This window comes from Xenopus laevis, chromosome 1L (assembly GCF_017654675.1).
Source record: "Xenopus laevis strain J_2021 chromosome 1L, Xenopus_laevis_v10.1, whole genome shotgun sequence".
Classification (NCBI taxonomy): domain Eukaryota; kingdom Metazoa; phylum Chordata; class Amphibia; order Anura; family Pipidae; genus Xenopus; species Xenopus laevis.
The window spans coordinates 178,876,032-178,892,477 of NC_054371.1; the positions used below are offsets into that span (position 1 = coordinate 178,876,032).

Below are 16,446 nucleotides of genomic sequence, written 5' to 3' on the forward strand. Positions count from 1 at the left end.
CCTTGTTCCTTTACTTTCACTGTACTTCTGATCATGTCACATCCACCTTTCCCGAAATCAGGGGATAAAACCTGTTTAGTGTTGCAAACAACCACCTGTAAGAAGCATTCAGCATTTTGAGGCACCCCTTGTGTGTGTTTGGAGCAACCCTGTGTTCAATAGAAGCCTAAACAAATTAATTTTTCTCTGAATGGTACTGGTTGAACCATAATCAAAGAGATCAAGATCACGACGAGGTAACGATCAGTCTCTTAATGTGACATCTGTAGCATGGAATCTGTTTGATGGGTTATTAAGAGATTTCACAGGAAACCATCAAAATCAATAAAGTAATTACAAACTGTCAGCGTGGTTTTACAAAGCACAGGAGATGTCAAAGTTATCTAATAAGTTTCTTTAAGGAAATAAGTAGGAAACTAATGCAATATGGTTAGATGTTGCTAAGGCATTTGGAACCGACACTGAGATAATGAAGGCCTGTTTACATGTAAACCTGTGCAGCCGCTGCAAACGGACCATAGGCATTGTCTGCTAATGGCTCACAAGAGTGTAGTATAAATTAGTGCAAATAGTTATATGTCTATCATTTGTTTTATCATTTGATCTTTGTGGATAATATGTGGTGGGGGTTCATGCACAGAGTATTATCAATCTGTTTATTCACATCTGATCTAGCAGCGAGGTATAGATTTCTGTAATACAGTCAGTCCCCAATGATATCAGCAAACTCAATATATTTATCTGTATTTGGAAGGTTACTGCCTCTTGCCTCGGGCTACTGGAGCAAAGCCTGTTTGGTGAATTGAAATCTTCAGTTGGTAAGAAAGGAACATAACATTTTTTATTACATATTACTTTTACAACCTAATATATTTTTGCAAAGTATCAGGTACCAAAGACCTACGGAACATATGTTACTTCTTCTCCACTTGTACTGATGCAGTTCCCATACTACGTCAGCTGCATTGTGTTTATAGATTTTATGATGAACTGAAACTGATCACATTTCTGCACCTCGTTCAGCTGTCTGAGCTGCTTCTTTTGGGGCTTTTAAATTATCGTTAGTGACCATGAACATCTTGAACATCTAGGTTCACATATAGGCATAAGGTGAAATTCTATTGGGGCGGGTGAGAAGTGCAAATAACATGCTACTTTATGGGTGTTTTTAATGTTTGCACCTTGACCCTTTTTGAGAAATGAAGCCTAAAAGCCAATAATTTTGGGTCAGTTATAAGGCCTGCTACATAGTTTCTCATGTACTACCATCCTATGCAAATTAAGTCTAATCTATGTATTCTTTGTGTTTATTCTGACTTTTCATTAGTCTACCAGCCCAATTATCCAGAAAGCTCCGAATTATGGGAAGGCAGTCTCCTATAGACTCCATTTTAGCCAAATAGTTCAAATTTTTTAAATTGTTTTCCACAGTTATAATAGCAACGTCCCAGTATTTATTGCCTCCATATTATCAGCAGAATATACTGTATTCCCAGTATTTTTTTGATGTACAATTTAATGAGAAACTGAGTCTATACCTAGTGCTAAAGTATTCAGACTCACAACACAAAAAAGTGCACTTTAAAGATTACATGCTGACCTGTATTAGAGGAATATTTTTCACATCCCAGTGTGTCAAGTTTGTAGTGTGACTTTGTTTTGACTTGTGATTTCCACTTTGTCTTGTCTTGGCTTTAGTCAGATGCCATGAAGCCAACAAGGAGTTTCCTCCAGGGGACAAAAGATTACTTAATTGGAACTAATATTTAGCACACAGAAGGGTATTCACAGATTATTGTTGTAGATGGTAGAGCAAAGAGGGGCTAAATCTGTCCATTTCTATGCCTCATTACACTGCAGATCATCTGAGCTATATTTACAGTATTTGCGTGAGCTGAACTCGTCTGGAGTCCTAACAAGAGGCTAGAAAAGTGGGCTTATGTGACATCTGCATGTTATCGCTTCACATAGAAATAGAAGTTTTAGTCTCCTGAAGCAGATAATTAGGGAAACTGCAAGATCAGAGAAGGATCAGAAGAGTAGGAAGTTGCAAGCTCTCACTTTTAATTTTTACCATTAGAGACATATTTATCATAGGATAAAAAGAGGTCAAACTTAACTTTCCGCAAAATTCTGTTTTTTTTTTTTGCAGAACATGGTAAAATGTAATGTCCCTATTTGTACCCATTAATAAATACGCCTCTTAGAGTAGCAACAGGTTTAATACAATGGAGAATATCCTGGTTAATTCAAAACGGATTTACTTGTAAGGCTTCTATTAAGATTCCGGCATAAAGATTATGTGAAGTTTAATATTCTGAACAGTACTTACACAAGTCTTAGGTAACACTTCCACTTATGGAGATAATTTCATTTCATAAATTCTATTTTGTCTGAGGTGAAAAAGAATAAAAAACAGAATCTCCAACCTGTGGCCTCCTCAATTTTCCAGGTTGCCAGGAGCTACAGTTCAAAGTAGATGGAGCACAGCAGATTGGACATCAGCATTATAAAGCATGCTGTAAGAGGTCAGGGTCACGGCTTTTCTAGAACCTATATGCATGCAATGCTATGATGCCTTTTTTAAGTTGGTAGAAAGGAATAAAATAAATATATATATATATATAACATTTAGCTGGTCACAGTTTATGAAATCAACACGCTTTCAGTTCTAGGGGGACTCGGTGCCTTTATAACCTGAAAAATTATGCCTGTGATTCTCCCACAAACAGGCATTGTTTAGGGACCTATTGATAGGGAAATTAATTCCTTCCAGTACTGCTCCCTAATAAACTACACCCGCACCTGTTTATTTTGTGCTTTTTCAAAGTTCCTCTAGAGAAAGTGCTGTTAATGTAAAACCTAATTACTTTTCACAGGTTTTGACAAAAGCTCCAGTTTTCCTTGTGATTAATTTACATTATCATAGTAAAGGGAAGAGGATTTCTAGATTGCTGTGGCCAGTACAGATTTACAGACATATTTGTGTTTTTCTAGTAAAAGCTTACCTTTCAACCTGAACTTCCGCATCCTTTTGCTCCACATTTCGATGTTCATCCCCATTTAGCTCCTTTCCTGCATTCTGTAGAAGGCTAACGATTGGCTCGATTTCTTTCAATATGTCATTAGCCTTTTCTCCTCTGTTAAGGCTAGGGCTGATGCTGATGTCATCACCTTTACCACCATCAAGTCCATTCAAGTTAAGAAGCTGATGAACCTCCTGCCAAGAAGAGCCAGCTGAACTTGTGGCACTGTCCACCATGTGATCTTTGCTATAAAGGCTCTGACTTGTCAATTCAGCTGACTTGGACTTAGAACAAAGAGGTCTGGTGACTCGAATGGTCTTGGGTGTTCCATCTCCAGAAAAGGTGGTCTCCAAGTGGGTTGTGAATCCTTCTGGACCTCTAAGGATCAGTACAACAAAAGTCTCTGAAGAAATGCTACGCAGTATCTCCAGGGCACTTTCATAGCTGGCATCTACAAGGGGCCTATCATTCACAGCTAAGATAATATCCCCTACTTGCACCAACCCACTCTGTTCTGCTGCTCCTCCCCGAATTAAATCAGAAATAATTACAGGTGGTTTGTTCCTCCTTTGCTTAGCCAGGAATCCCAGCCCTCCTACTTTGCGCTTAAAGAGGCGCACAGATATAACATTCGGCTGCAGTTGTTTAACGCTGAACTCATATTCTTCCATTGTAATCTTATTTATTGTCTATGAAACAGTGTCAGCGACTACAGCTTAATTCAGTTTTCTGACCTAAAAATAGCAATTGCAGGGAGTTTATTTCTTTAACTGAGGCTGTAGGACAGATGTTTAAAGAATTCTGCTTCCGATTTGAAAATCTAAACACTACCCTTAATTCTCAGGTGACTTTGCATAATTTTTATCTGTCTTATGTTTTCATCCTATTTTCAGTAAGCATGCTGTGCTATAAGCAGGCTATAATTTTAAAGACGAGAGAAGTCTCTGTTTCCGAGGCAACCCTTAAACCAAACAAAACCGAAGTCTCTTCTCAGAAGTTGCCCGTTGCTTTCAATGGCAGTAACTTGATCAGAATGCTTCCTTAATCTTCAGATATTCTTGCAGTCATTTCGTTCAATGTCTTCTTGAAGTTGGTGTAGCTGCCAGGGCAAAAATAAACAGTGTCCCATCAGTACATGTGAACTCAATGCATTTGATCTTCCTATTTTATGCACAAAATGAATCATCATGGACTAAATATGTCAAATACATAATAGCATCAGCATTTTTGTCTGAAGACACATGGCAAAATGATTACTAAAATGAGTATACCGTAGATAAAATACTGTTCTGTAATACAATGATGGCTTTTTTCTTTTGTGTTTTCATTAAAGAAGAACAAACCCAAAAAACAAATATGTGTATAAATGCTGTACTTTAAATACTGAACCTACTGAATCAGCTTAAAGGTTCAGAATCTCTATACCAGTAATGATTCACCATCTTGGATTTTGTTAGGCGTGTCAGTGACATGCACATGCTTAGTATGCTCTGGGCATCTGTTGAGAAACTAAGCCCAGTGGTTGTCAGGGACCAATAGCAAGCACTTATATTACTATAAATGTAATGAATATGCAGAAATGAAGCCTATAATGTGCATATTTATTTTGGTTTTTTGGTTAGCCCATTCCTATATAGATGGTCACCAAAAAGACGAAAGTTGGCTAAAATCCCTGACCATATTACTTTTTTACCCTTAGTGTAGCTGGAATTGTTCCAACTGGCACTTGTTCATGTCTGTTAGCTAATTAAAGGCTGTCAGTTTTTGATAATTTCCAAATTAATGACTTAGGGAAAGTCACCCCAAGTGGCATCACACTAATTGTTTCTCTTATACAACTTACAGCACAAAAACAGTACGTGCTAACATCTGACCACACTGAAGTATTATCACTAACAAATATGAAAGCAGCACACTGAGCACTCGCAGAAGAATTTTCCTGAAAAAGGCACAGCTAGATACTGCTACAGGAATAGTTTTACGCTACATCCATGGAATATAGTGCATTACTGTGAGCTCTCTTTTACCATGACAACAATACCCTGCCAGCTCTCAAGGGTCAGCCCTACAGTTATTCTTGTTCTTCAATTTTATTTCAAACAAGATTCCATATGTAATAGGCAAATATTTTCAGACACCTAAATCTCCTCCCACACATATGCATACTTATCTTGCTCTATCTTATCCTGAATATCTTTCCTTGTGTCTGTCCTGGACTTAAGTCAGGGAAGACCAAACACTGGAATCTTAGCTGCTTTATCAAGTACCTTTTTTTTAAATAAATAAAATTAGGCACTGCACATTTGCTAATTTGTTCTGGATATATGACATCAAACTCGCACGTGTGAAGGATAAATGACAGAAGAAGCCCTGTAGTGTACATCGGGGCAATCCCAACAGAAGAAAAGAATCAACAGAATGTTTGCATAATGCTGTGCATGCTCACTTTGCATGCACTAGATCACACACAATTTTAGCCAATATCCACAGCATTTTTTAAATCCTACTTTTCTATGCACATCTATTTAGTACTCAGCAGCTGTATTTGATACATATATTCAGTTTTCATAAGGTAAATATTATAGTACTGCCATGGAGTTGTTTGTCTTGCTAGTCATTCTTATTGGAAAACCCTTTGCTAATGATTTTCCTTATGGACTCTCCATATACTCATTATTATCTTTCTCAAGTGTACGGAAACTATAAAAATGATAATTGCAACCTTCTGATTCTCCAGCGATACAGTGAAACCTCAATTTCACATCCCCACATTTTACACAGTTTTTCTGTGGTCCCACCAATATATAATAATAAAAACACTGATTTCCCTGATTTTACATTTTCCCAGATTTTCCAGCATTTTTTCTGGTCCCCTGAAAAACGTAAAAGGGGGTTCTTCTGTATTATGGCGCTGAAACCAGTAAAGAGTGGCTATTGACAGAAGTTGTGCATTTGCTTTATATGTATGCAGACTAGTGTGCTTGTCCTAACTGCTTCATGTACCATCAATTGATGTAACAGAATGTTTTGTGTTGCATAGTTATGAACCTACAGCTTTCCTCTTTACAATACACTATTAATATGATTAAGAATATTGGAAAGCTAATGAGCTGCAAGCTCCTTCAAATGTATTTGAAGTTTTCTTTACTGGAGATTTTGTGTAGGTAAATTCTGCTGTGTCCTATACATTGCTCTGGAGGTCCTTGGCTTGATGGAGTGTGAAGCATTCCAAGAATAGAACAGCTCTGATATATCTAATGGTATAATGAGGTAGATGCAAATTGCAGATTGAAGTGAGGGTTGTATAGATAAAATCTTCCTCCTAAGGGCATCGAATTTGTAGAGGCAATGCTGCCAACATTTAGGATGAAAAAGTCAGACAATAAGTTGTAATAACGTAAGCTTTTATTTAATTCCAATGAAAGAAATTACTTAATAAGTTAAAGGGGAAGGAGGCTATGATAAAGGGCATATGTGCCTAAATGCGCCAAGCAGCAGGCCTAGTTGTTTGGTGTTGTTTTTAATGATGTGCCAATAAAATTTGCTTTTACAGATCTATGGTGATGCTTTTTTTTCCTTCTAGAGAGAAGGAGGAATGAGGCTGTAATTATAATACAGTAAGTAAAGTATTAGAGGTCATATTCTGTTAGCGACTGTTAAGTTTATTTTGTTCCTATAAAATATGCCACTCCTCTCATTTAGATGCTCGGATCACTTAACCTTTGAGGTCACCAGCTAGCAGAGTGATGGCATAGGAATCCTACGTAATCACTGCTGTCATCTTCTCATTTAATTCTGATAGTAAAGATAATATAATTTCATTCACTTTAAATCTACACTGTAAATCTAGAAGCTCATGCTAATGCTGGCTACAGGCAGGTAAGGTTGCTGACCTGTTATGGATAATCATTTCTGGGATTCACAATTTGGCTGTACATATGAAGGGCCAATTTGCACTGATCAGATAGAAAATAAAGAACTTCAGGTTGTGAGTTTCTGGGGTTTTTACCAGTATGTTTAGTGTGACTGACATATGAACAAATGTTAATGTAGGTCGTTCTGTTCTGTATCTTATATGCAATTAAGCTGATGATCAGAGTACACGTTAGACATGGGCAGATTTTTCTTTCAGTCCTGGTCAGTTCTGGACCGATCATTATATGGTTATGTTTCCCTGCCTTCCCAAGGACCAAGTGATTGGGCAAAACATAAATAAAGGACACTGACCCAGCTTGGAGGATACATTCTTCCTCTTTCTTGCACAAAAATTGCACTGATATTTAATCACTTTCAACTTGCTAGTGGGATATCAATTACTAATAATAACTAAACCAATGTTAAGCCACAATAAGTCATTGCTTATCATGCAAATGTTCACTACTACTAGTTAGTAAAAGGAATTAATACTGTATTTTTGATACAAGCTCAACCAGTTGAGCTTTTGTTGAAAAGGTGCATAAATACTGCTGGAACTACCAAATATATGTTTTCCACACAGACATACCTGATTGTACAGATTTAAAGGAAACAATGTTTGTCTTTCTGTGTTTAATGGAACCAGATCCCCCCACCCCTTAATATCATACTGTAATGCAATCCCTCCCTTACCTTGGTCTGTTGTGATGTTTTCTGGGACTTGAAGTCTACCTCTGCTTTCCAGAAAACCTGTGCACCATCCTCTATGGAAAGCAGAGGAACTTCAAGTCCCAGAATGCATCACTTTACAATCTGAGCCTATGAAATGTGTATTTTGAAGTCAAGAATAACAACTATTAATAAAACACTAGGCATTACATTAGTTGCTCATAAACAGTGCCATAACTACAGAGGAAGCAGTTACCATGGGGGTGGGCTGGATCAAGAGGCCTGCCCCCCCTACAACTTTAAGAAATTCCCCCCCTCCCCGATTACTATCTTACCTACTTTGGTGGGCAGCGGGTTGTGGGGGACACAGGTCGCCAGTAGGTGCATGGAGAGCTAGGTAGGTGTGTGCCAGGCCCATCTGCAGATTTTTTGTGCGGGGGGGGGTCCAGTGCGCCATTGTTATGCCATTGCTCATGAATATCAGCAATCATCATTATACACTTGTACCATAGAATAATGAAACAGCCACAATGCTAAGGCCATACATTAATAGCAACAGTCACCATGGAATCACCAAGGACCCCATAAAGGCCAAGTCCAGTCAATGAACACTCTCCAACATCTTATAACCGTGCAGCCTATCAACAGATGAGCCCAAATATTCATTAGCCTCATTCCCATAAGGCAACTGCATAAATAGCTCAATAATATCTGCAGGTCTTTGGGCAAAAAACAAAGAAGCCATCACCATTCTTAGGTCAAATGTGCATAGCAACAGTTACTGTGCAACAGCCTCTCAAAGACAACTTTTAATCAGTGAAACCTCTCCAACGTCTTGCATGAGCTAAACGACTTAAAATAGCTTTACATCAGTTTAGCCTCAAACATTTAAGTGTATAAGTTATACTAGCAAACTATTCATGGACTGTGCAGGGATGAATTTAGAGAAGATGGGATCTTAGCAAGTGCAGAAGGAATCGTTGGTCAAATGAGGGGTTATTATCTGTTACCTTTCAGTTATCACTTATTCAACATCAGCTAGATACCTTCCAGTTTCTAAACAATGCAATTTGCCATTTTATTACAAATATATTACAAATATATTCTTTCTGATGTTGAGATCCTACAGAAATCCTTATGCTCTGTTCTAAAATAGGCTCTAAATCAAACATAACTACTTGCCATAGCTGAGCAATTAATAGAAATGAAGGATGAGACCCGGGGCCAAAATGTGTCAGACCAAATCCAAGTACCTTGTTCCTGCAACAATTAAAAATAGCATGACTCCTGACAGAAGCAATGCGCTCTGAATTATTTGAATGTGTAATTAATTAAATGTGGTCAGAATTATTGGCGTGCAGGTGCTATTCTGTAACTCACATCTCATCAGGGTACCTAGGATTAAACACATTGGCTTGGCTGAGTGTATAAATTAAAAGTGAATATATTAAAAATTATTTTTTTGGAGTGAATGCCTAATGGACAATAACTACACACCATACTTAGCAATGCCCAGGCTATATACACTTCTGTAATACTCAGAAACAAGACGGTTTTTGAAAAACAATTCTGCTTCTGTAGTTAATAATCAATCTCAAACCTTCAGAGATCACATGTTGATTGTAGCATGATTTAATAGCTGAAGGATCACATCTACAGAGGGGGGGTTGCTGGTGACATTTTACTGAGAAATTCTATGTTTTTGCTGTATCCTGCTTTTAAGGCAGGTTTCCTAAACCTTATTTTTAAGCAAAAACCAAGGAACCCTGCTTTTAAATCCCTATCTTAAAAAAATCTTCTCTGTTCTTTTATATGTTTCTGTCGAATAAAAGCTTAAACTTAAAGACAATGAGGCCCCTTTTTAATTTTGCATCTGTCTCCATTACTTTATCTCACAACAGCTTACAAACTCCTACGTTCTACTGTTCCTCGCTCAAGAGCTGCATTGTACTGTATATTATTTGCAGATGGAAATACTTCATCCTCTGCATTTCTCATTGGGTTTATAGTGGACCATATTCCAATCTCAGGTGGAAATGAGTTTGAGCAGCACCTCAGAATGAGCTTTCCACCAGCTGGAGATGAGAATGCGGAGCATGTTCTTCATATTAATGATGCACTGTTATCCCACTGGCGGAAAACTCGCTTGAAGCCAGATTTGAGTTGGAAACTCGTTTGGGACAACATGTTTTATATTTCTGAAACTTCAACAGACATCTACAAATATGTTATTTTCTCCTGCGTCTAATAAGAAAATCCTATCCAATTCCTTATTTTAAGGGTTGTATTTCAGATTCATTATAAAACCTCCAGAATAGTTTGTTAGAACAAGACGGAGTGTGAAACATATTATATACAAAATGTATGTACCAAAATGTTTATTCATTCATATATAAACATGCTCCGTGTCAATTGCTGTTCAGTTGCGCCAAAAGTATAGGGGCAAATTCACTAAGATTCGTAGTTGCGCCAGGCGCAACTTCGCCGCACTTCGCCGCCAGGCGTAGTTTTGCCAGCGCTCCGCAAATTCACTAAAATCCGAAGTTGCGCAGAGGGGTAGCGTAAGGTTGCGAAGTTGCGCTAGCGTTGATTCGCTAAGTGAAGCAAAGTTACTCTAGCGAAGGTTAATTTGCATACGGCGCCAAATTCAAATTTCAATGGAGGAATACGTATCAGCACTACAAATGCCTAGAAAACCTTCAAAACATCAAATAAAAATTTTATTTTGCCCTACACATTTGCCCTACACATGTGCCCACTATAGGTAAGTTGCCATGAGTCAGGAAATGTAGAGGGGAAGGAGGGGAGCCCTAAAAAAAATTTCGATCTTTTTTAGCCTATCACCCATAATGAAGTAAAACATATGCTTAAAATTGCACTTTACTCACTGTACTTGCGAATGTACATGCGCTGTAAGGTATGGTGATATAAATTACAGAGATACCCCTTATGGAGAAAACCCCAATTCCCAAGCACTCCAGATAATAGATCGTAAACCTGTACTTCAATGCAAAACAAAGCATTCCTTCAATTTGTTTTCTTTCAAAGCTGGAAAGAGTTAACACTTCATGATTTATGAGAGAAATGGCCATTAAATAAACATTCAGCCACAGGTCAAAGCACGATGCACCCATGACCCACCTTTATAATAGTTACACTGAATTCTTCCTGGCATATGCAATTCAATCAACTGTAAATGAGAGTTCAAGTTGATAGTTATAGGAACAGCAAATGCTGGAATTGTATAAACCAAGTGTTATTAAAAAAAATATATAGGAATCAACTTATTTTTGCCTATGAAAATGTATTTTCATGCCTTCTCTGGCAGTGAACCCTTTAAAGGGGTTGTTTACCTTTGAGTTATCTTTTAGAAAGACATCTGATTTTTTTGGGTTTTAATTTTTTATTTGTGGTTTTGGAGTTATTTAGCTTTTTATTTAGCAGCTCTCCAGTCTGCAATTACAGCTATCTGGTTGCTAGGGTACAAATGATCCTAGTAACTATAAGCTGATTTGAGTAAGAGACAGGAATATGGAAAAGAGAGGGCCTTTAAGGGGCTCGAATGCCCCCTAGTAGTTGTAGTTCCCCAGCATCGGAAAGGCTGCAGATTATCCGCCTCTGCTAGAGAGCCATACGGTAACTGAAGATATTGGTAGTTTTCCCTTCAGAACATGTTGGAATCAGACGCCTTCCATTGCTAAATACAGAGCAGGTGCATAAGAACTTATTAGTGAAAAAGCAATTTTCAAGTAGCTATACAATATCCACAGCATCTGCCCTAGCCCATTACCCTGTGGTATACCCTTCCCTTTTTATAATTAGGCCAATATGGTCAAACGGCAGCGCCAGGTTTCTACAAACACTCTACTCGGAGCTCAATGTTCAGCGTAAGAGCAATGCAGCTGCTAAACGCTCTCCCCCCGAGATCAACTGGATATTTGCTCCACAAACAAAGTAAAACAAATTGGTTTGAAAGTTTGATTGTTTTAAAGAGTCAAATCCCTCTTGTGTTATGAAAAGGAAAACATGATGATGAAATAAAATTATTGTCTTACTTAGGCAACAGATAAAAATGCCTTAATGGCTCAGCCCCTAGGAAATACTTGTTTATTCTCAGGTTTGGCCGTTGTACAGATGTATTATTAAAACAGTATGTTTGAAGCATGTTAACATTACATGCAATTTTAATTTGTTTGCCTATTTTTAACCTTCTGTGTGTTGAATCTATGGCAGGCTGGATGCACGGGTCATTTCTATGTGATGCCCTTTACCATTAAATTATTGATATGATTTGTTGAAAGGATCAAGGGAGCTTTAAATCTGTATTCTAATATATTTATTCACATGGGAGAGTTTACAGCATGAAGGGTTGCTGTCCCTGATAAAACCTCAACCAGCTTTTCCTGAAAATGGCCTATTAGACCAGTCGCTTACAGTTTTTATAGATCATTTAATGTAACATGGCTCAGCATATTATAGGTTTGAATATCAGTCCTGTGCCTTTATATGCCTGCCATGTAAAGAGATAAATATATATATGCCCAAGACCAGGGTAATCCACACTAGAGATAAAAAGACCAATACTTTCAGAACAATATGGGCCACAGAAATCCAAAAACAAGGGGCAAACTTGCACTGGGCAGTAACTCATGCCAAACAACTGGTTATTAGAATTTTTCAGCCAAGTGCAGGTGCAGCAACGAAAGGAAAAACTTGATTGGTTCTCATGGGTTACTACCCATGTGTACATTTGCCATTGGTGATCAGTGAGCCCCATGAAATGTAATAAAATCTGGAATGTTTGCACCAGGTTTAGTTACCTACATCAACCAATCAGCAGGTAGAATCTACCTTCTGATATTCTTTGAAACCAAACTTTTGATTGGTTGACCTGGTGTAAACATTGTACCTTTTATTACATCACCAAGACTAATGGAAACAGACTTAAACACAAGCTATTTTGCAAACTGTGTGGAACACACACTGACTAGAGATAAAACTATGATGGTATCAAAGAGGCCATATTAGGGAGATCCTAAGCTTAACTTTGCTTGGAAACCAACCAAGTTAATATTTAGCTTTTGCAAAGTCCTGCACTGACTTTAGCTTAATAACTTAAAGATCACACTTTTTCACATATTTGTGATGATGTGTCAAACTTTTATGCCAGAACAACAAGTTCTCCATCTAGCAGTGCTTCTACTCACCTGGAACTAAGGGGTGCTGTGCATAGGAATCTGTCTTAAAAGATTTCTATCAACAGCAAAGCTAGCCCCACAGGAACAATGGAAACTAGTGCAAGGGTCTTAAACTGCATAGGAAACAATCAGATCTTTGCTTTCAAACAGCAGACCAGTAAATGCTACCTTCTGATTGGCGGCCATGTTTACAGGAAAAGGAAAAAAAAATAGTTTGAACCTGAAATCAGCCTGGTACCATAACAGAGAATGAACTGCACATTAAAACTGGTGTGATGAATTTCCAGTCTTTGGGTTATCTGATATAGGTCTTCACTTGTACATGTAAAACTGTGGCTATGTTTGCAATGGGTGTATAACTGTAGCATATGTTTGTACTTAGTGGGGCTCATTTATCAACACCGGGCAAATTTGCCCATGGGCAGTAACCTATAGCAACCAATCAGTGAGTGGCTTTCTTTAGCCAGCTGCAGGTAGAACAATGAATGCAACAATTTGATTGGTTGCCATGTGTTACATCCCATGGGCAAATTTGCCCAGTGTTGATAAATGACCCCCAGTGTCCCTAACAGAATGGGTTCGGCTATTGGCTCTTGCACTGATTGGCTATGGGTTGGTTCTAGGCCTGACTGTCTCCAGTTACATAACAATGCTTTACAATAGCTGCACACCCCAATGCAATCTACTAGAAACAGGTCCATGGTGATTGTGGCTTTTAGGCAAATTAGTTCTTGGGCCCCTTGTGTTGGGACCTTGTCCCAAAGAGATAACATACAAAAGGGACATTCATCCCATCACAGTGATACAATGTCAGCCCAGGCCTCAATACTTACACAAGTGTATATGAGTAAGTGTGAGACAGGTTCCACAGTAAAGGTGGCCATAGACGCACAGATAATATCGTACAAAACGAATTTTCGTCCGATATTCGTTGCGTGTATGATGAAAAAAGAGCCGACCGATATCGGCAGAAGACATGGATATCGGTCGGCTCGTCGATCGGGCTGGACGGAAAATTTTGATTGGGTGCCTTTGAAGGCACCCAAACATCGGCCATTGTTAGTGCTGAATCTTCAGATACAGGTAGAATTCTATTGTTTCTTCCCATATATCTACCTGTTTATCTGATGATTCAGCTCTACACGTGTGTATTGAAACGAAGAATCTTTCTTGGAAAGATCTTTTCCAAGAAGGATCGTAATTGTTACATCTATGGCCACCTTAAGTCCTTTTCTTTTCTACTACTGCCATTATAATGACATGAATTGCAACACTTAGTGGACCATGGAGAGTGGCAATTAAATGCAATCTTTCATACACCCCATCCTGCATGTGCAACCTATAAAATATTCCAGTCTGCATGTGCAACATTCTACAATCGGTTAATGGCAGATCTTCTCTAACAATTCCAGCGTGCAACATCTCTGTTTTCTATTTATATGATGTAAAGAAGCAGCTTTCTGTATATCAACTTTCAAACAAAGGCAATGTTATTTTTATCGGGCTCATTCCTTTCTATGAGTTTATAATGCGCTTCTGCGCTATTTATTTTTGCTCCCCTTAAACGTTTGTCTTTTCACTTGAAGAAAAGGAGATGAAAATTCTATATAACAAGATAGCGCATCTCCTTCATAACAATGGATGTGATGAAAAATGATATGGCATATGTGCCGTTTGTTTTTGCAATATGTAATAATAAAGTAGCAAGGCAATGCAAATGAACTGTATTTCTGATACCAAATTACCATTAATTCATGTGCCTGCACAAACATCTAACAGATCTGAATAAATGTGAGATAAGTACAACAAAACAATACTAAATTTGCTCCAAATTCCCCAGCAACTATCCCTCAACTTTTATAAGGGTAGACAATAAAATTACAAATAACAATTGGTTGAAAATGCTAGTCCTTCAGGCTTTGTTTCTTGCTGATCTCTTCACAGTCTCTCAATCTCTCAAAAAAATCTCCAAAAATAAAAAAAAGATCAGCGCCTGTGGCAACAGAAATTAGAAAATAATATAGTGTAGTATGTACAATCATATGGGGTGCCGCCCAGTGCAATCTCTTAGTAAGGGCTCTTACTGACGAGCTTTTTTTCCTGCACTCCCCTGCGTTCCATTTTTCTGCGTTCAGTCGCAGGGGAGCGCAGGATAGATGCATTCGATTTTTTCCAATGGGGCTGTACTCACACAGGCGCGTGTAGGCTCCGAACGCAGGAAAAATGCAGCATGTTGCGTCTCAACCTGCGTTTGGCGCCTACACGCGCCTGTGTGAGTACAGCCCCATTGGAAAAAATCGAATGCATCTATTCCTGCGCTCCCCTGCGGCTGAACGCAGAAAAACAGAACGCAGGGGAGCGCAGGTAAAAACTCTCGTCAGTAAGAGCCCTAAAGAGTATCCAACCAGCAGACTTCTAGTTGTAAATGAACTAAACCCCCAGCAGTTGAAGGAAGCTGAAGTTTAAGCGCAGAACTACACAAGCGATTTTACCTGCGATAGCATCCGTTCCGAAGTGCTGAGATGAATCACAGGCGTCACGTCTGATGTGCTGAATCTAAGGTAAGTAATAGGAATGTCGGACGTTGTTGATGCATGCATCCGACACAAAACGACTGTTGGATGCAAATGCTGCATGTTGCGTCTTCATCCAACAGTCGTGCCCCAAGAAAAAAAAGGATTGCCCCAAAAAAAATGTGAGTGCAATTATTTTTAAAGAATTTTATTAATAAAATAGTTTTACACTATTTTGGATTTTATTTCTGTTTTGGAGCTTGAAGAAATTGTGCATTTTGAGGGGATCTGTGTGAGGATTCAATACATGCGATACACCATACCAGTGGTTTGTAAGTAGGCTATTTGGCCAACCGGTGGAGGTGTGTTGGCCAAAATAACTAATAAATAACTAAAAATAACTATAGCACCTGTTTGAAAACCCTTCCCCTCTCGACTATATTTACGATAGAGAAAAGGGGAACAATCCTGTAATAATCCATTTAAAGGGGTTGTTCACCTTTCAAACACTTTTTCCAATTCAGTTGTTTTTAGATTGTTCCCCAGAAATAAAGACTTTTTCCAATTACTTTCCATTATTTATTTTTTACTGTTTTTCCAAAATCTAAGTTTAAAGTTGAATGTCCCTGTCTCTGGTGTTTGAGTCTGGCAGCTCAGTAATTCAATTGTAAACTGTTACAATTTTGCAACATTTAGTTGATACATTTCTCAGCAGTATCTCTAAAGTATTAGCAACTATTGTATCAATTCTAACAGCTGCCTGTAATGAAACCCAGAGATTCTGCTCAGCAGGGACAAAAATAAGAAATGTATCAACTAAATGTCTCCATTTAGAACAGTTTACGGGGTCGGCGACCCCCCCTCCCAGGGCTGCTTCAGAAGGTGAAAAAAGACACTTTATACACTTCAATATTAGAAAAAAGGTCACGCATAGAAAATAGAAAGTCATTGGAAAAAGTCATAGTTGTTTGAAGGTGAACCACCCCTTTTCATGCATGAAAAATGTTCCTGGCGGTGCCAAATAAGTGCTGTGATTGGCTATTAGGTAGTCCCTATGTGAAGTAACATCTAACAGGAGGCTCTGTGTGGCAGTACAACTGGTTTTTATACAACCAAAACTTGCTT

The 16,446-nt window shown here is 38.3% G+C and overlaps 1 protein-coding gene across 5 annotated transcripts in view; it reads right to left on the minus strand.

Annotated features, from left to right (window-relative positions):
- The window catches only part of nos1.L (nitric oxide synthase 1 L homeolog), a 73,881-nt gene that overhangs the window by 39,528 nt on the left and 17,907 nt on the right, over positions 1–16,446 (minus strand). For 4 of the 5 annotated variants that reach the window (XM_041587237.1, XM_041587193.1, XM_018255130.2 and 1 more), the window contains 1 exon segment: positions 3,009–4,125. In XM_041587237.1, the coding sequence (XP_041443171.1) occupies positions 3,009–3,697 (689 nt within the window). In that variant the 5' untranslated portion in view covers positions 3,698–4,125. 5 annotated transcript variants of the gene reach the window in all.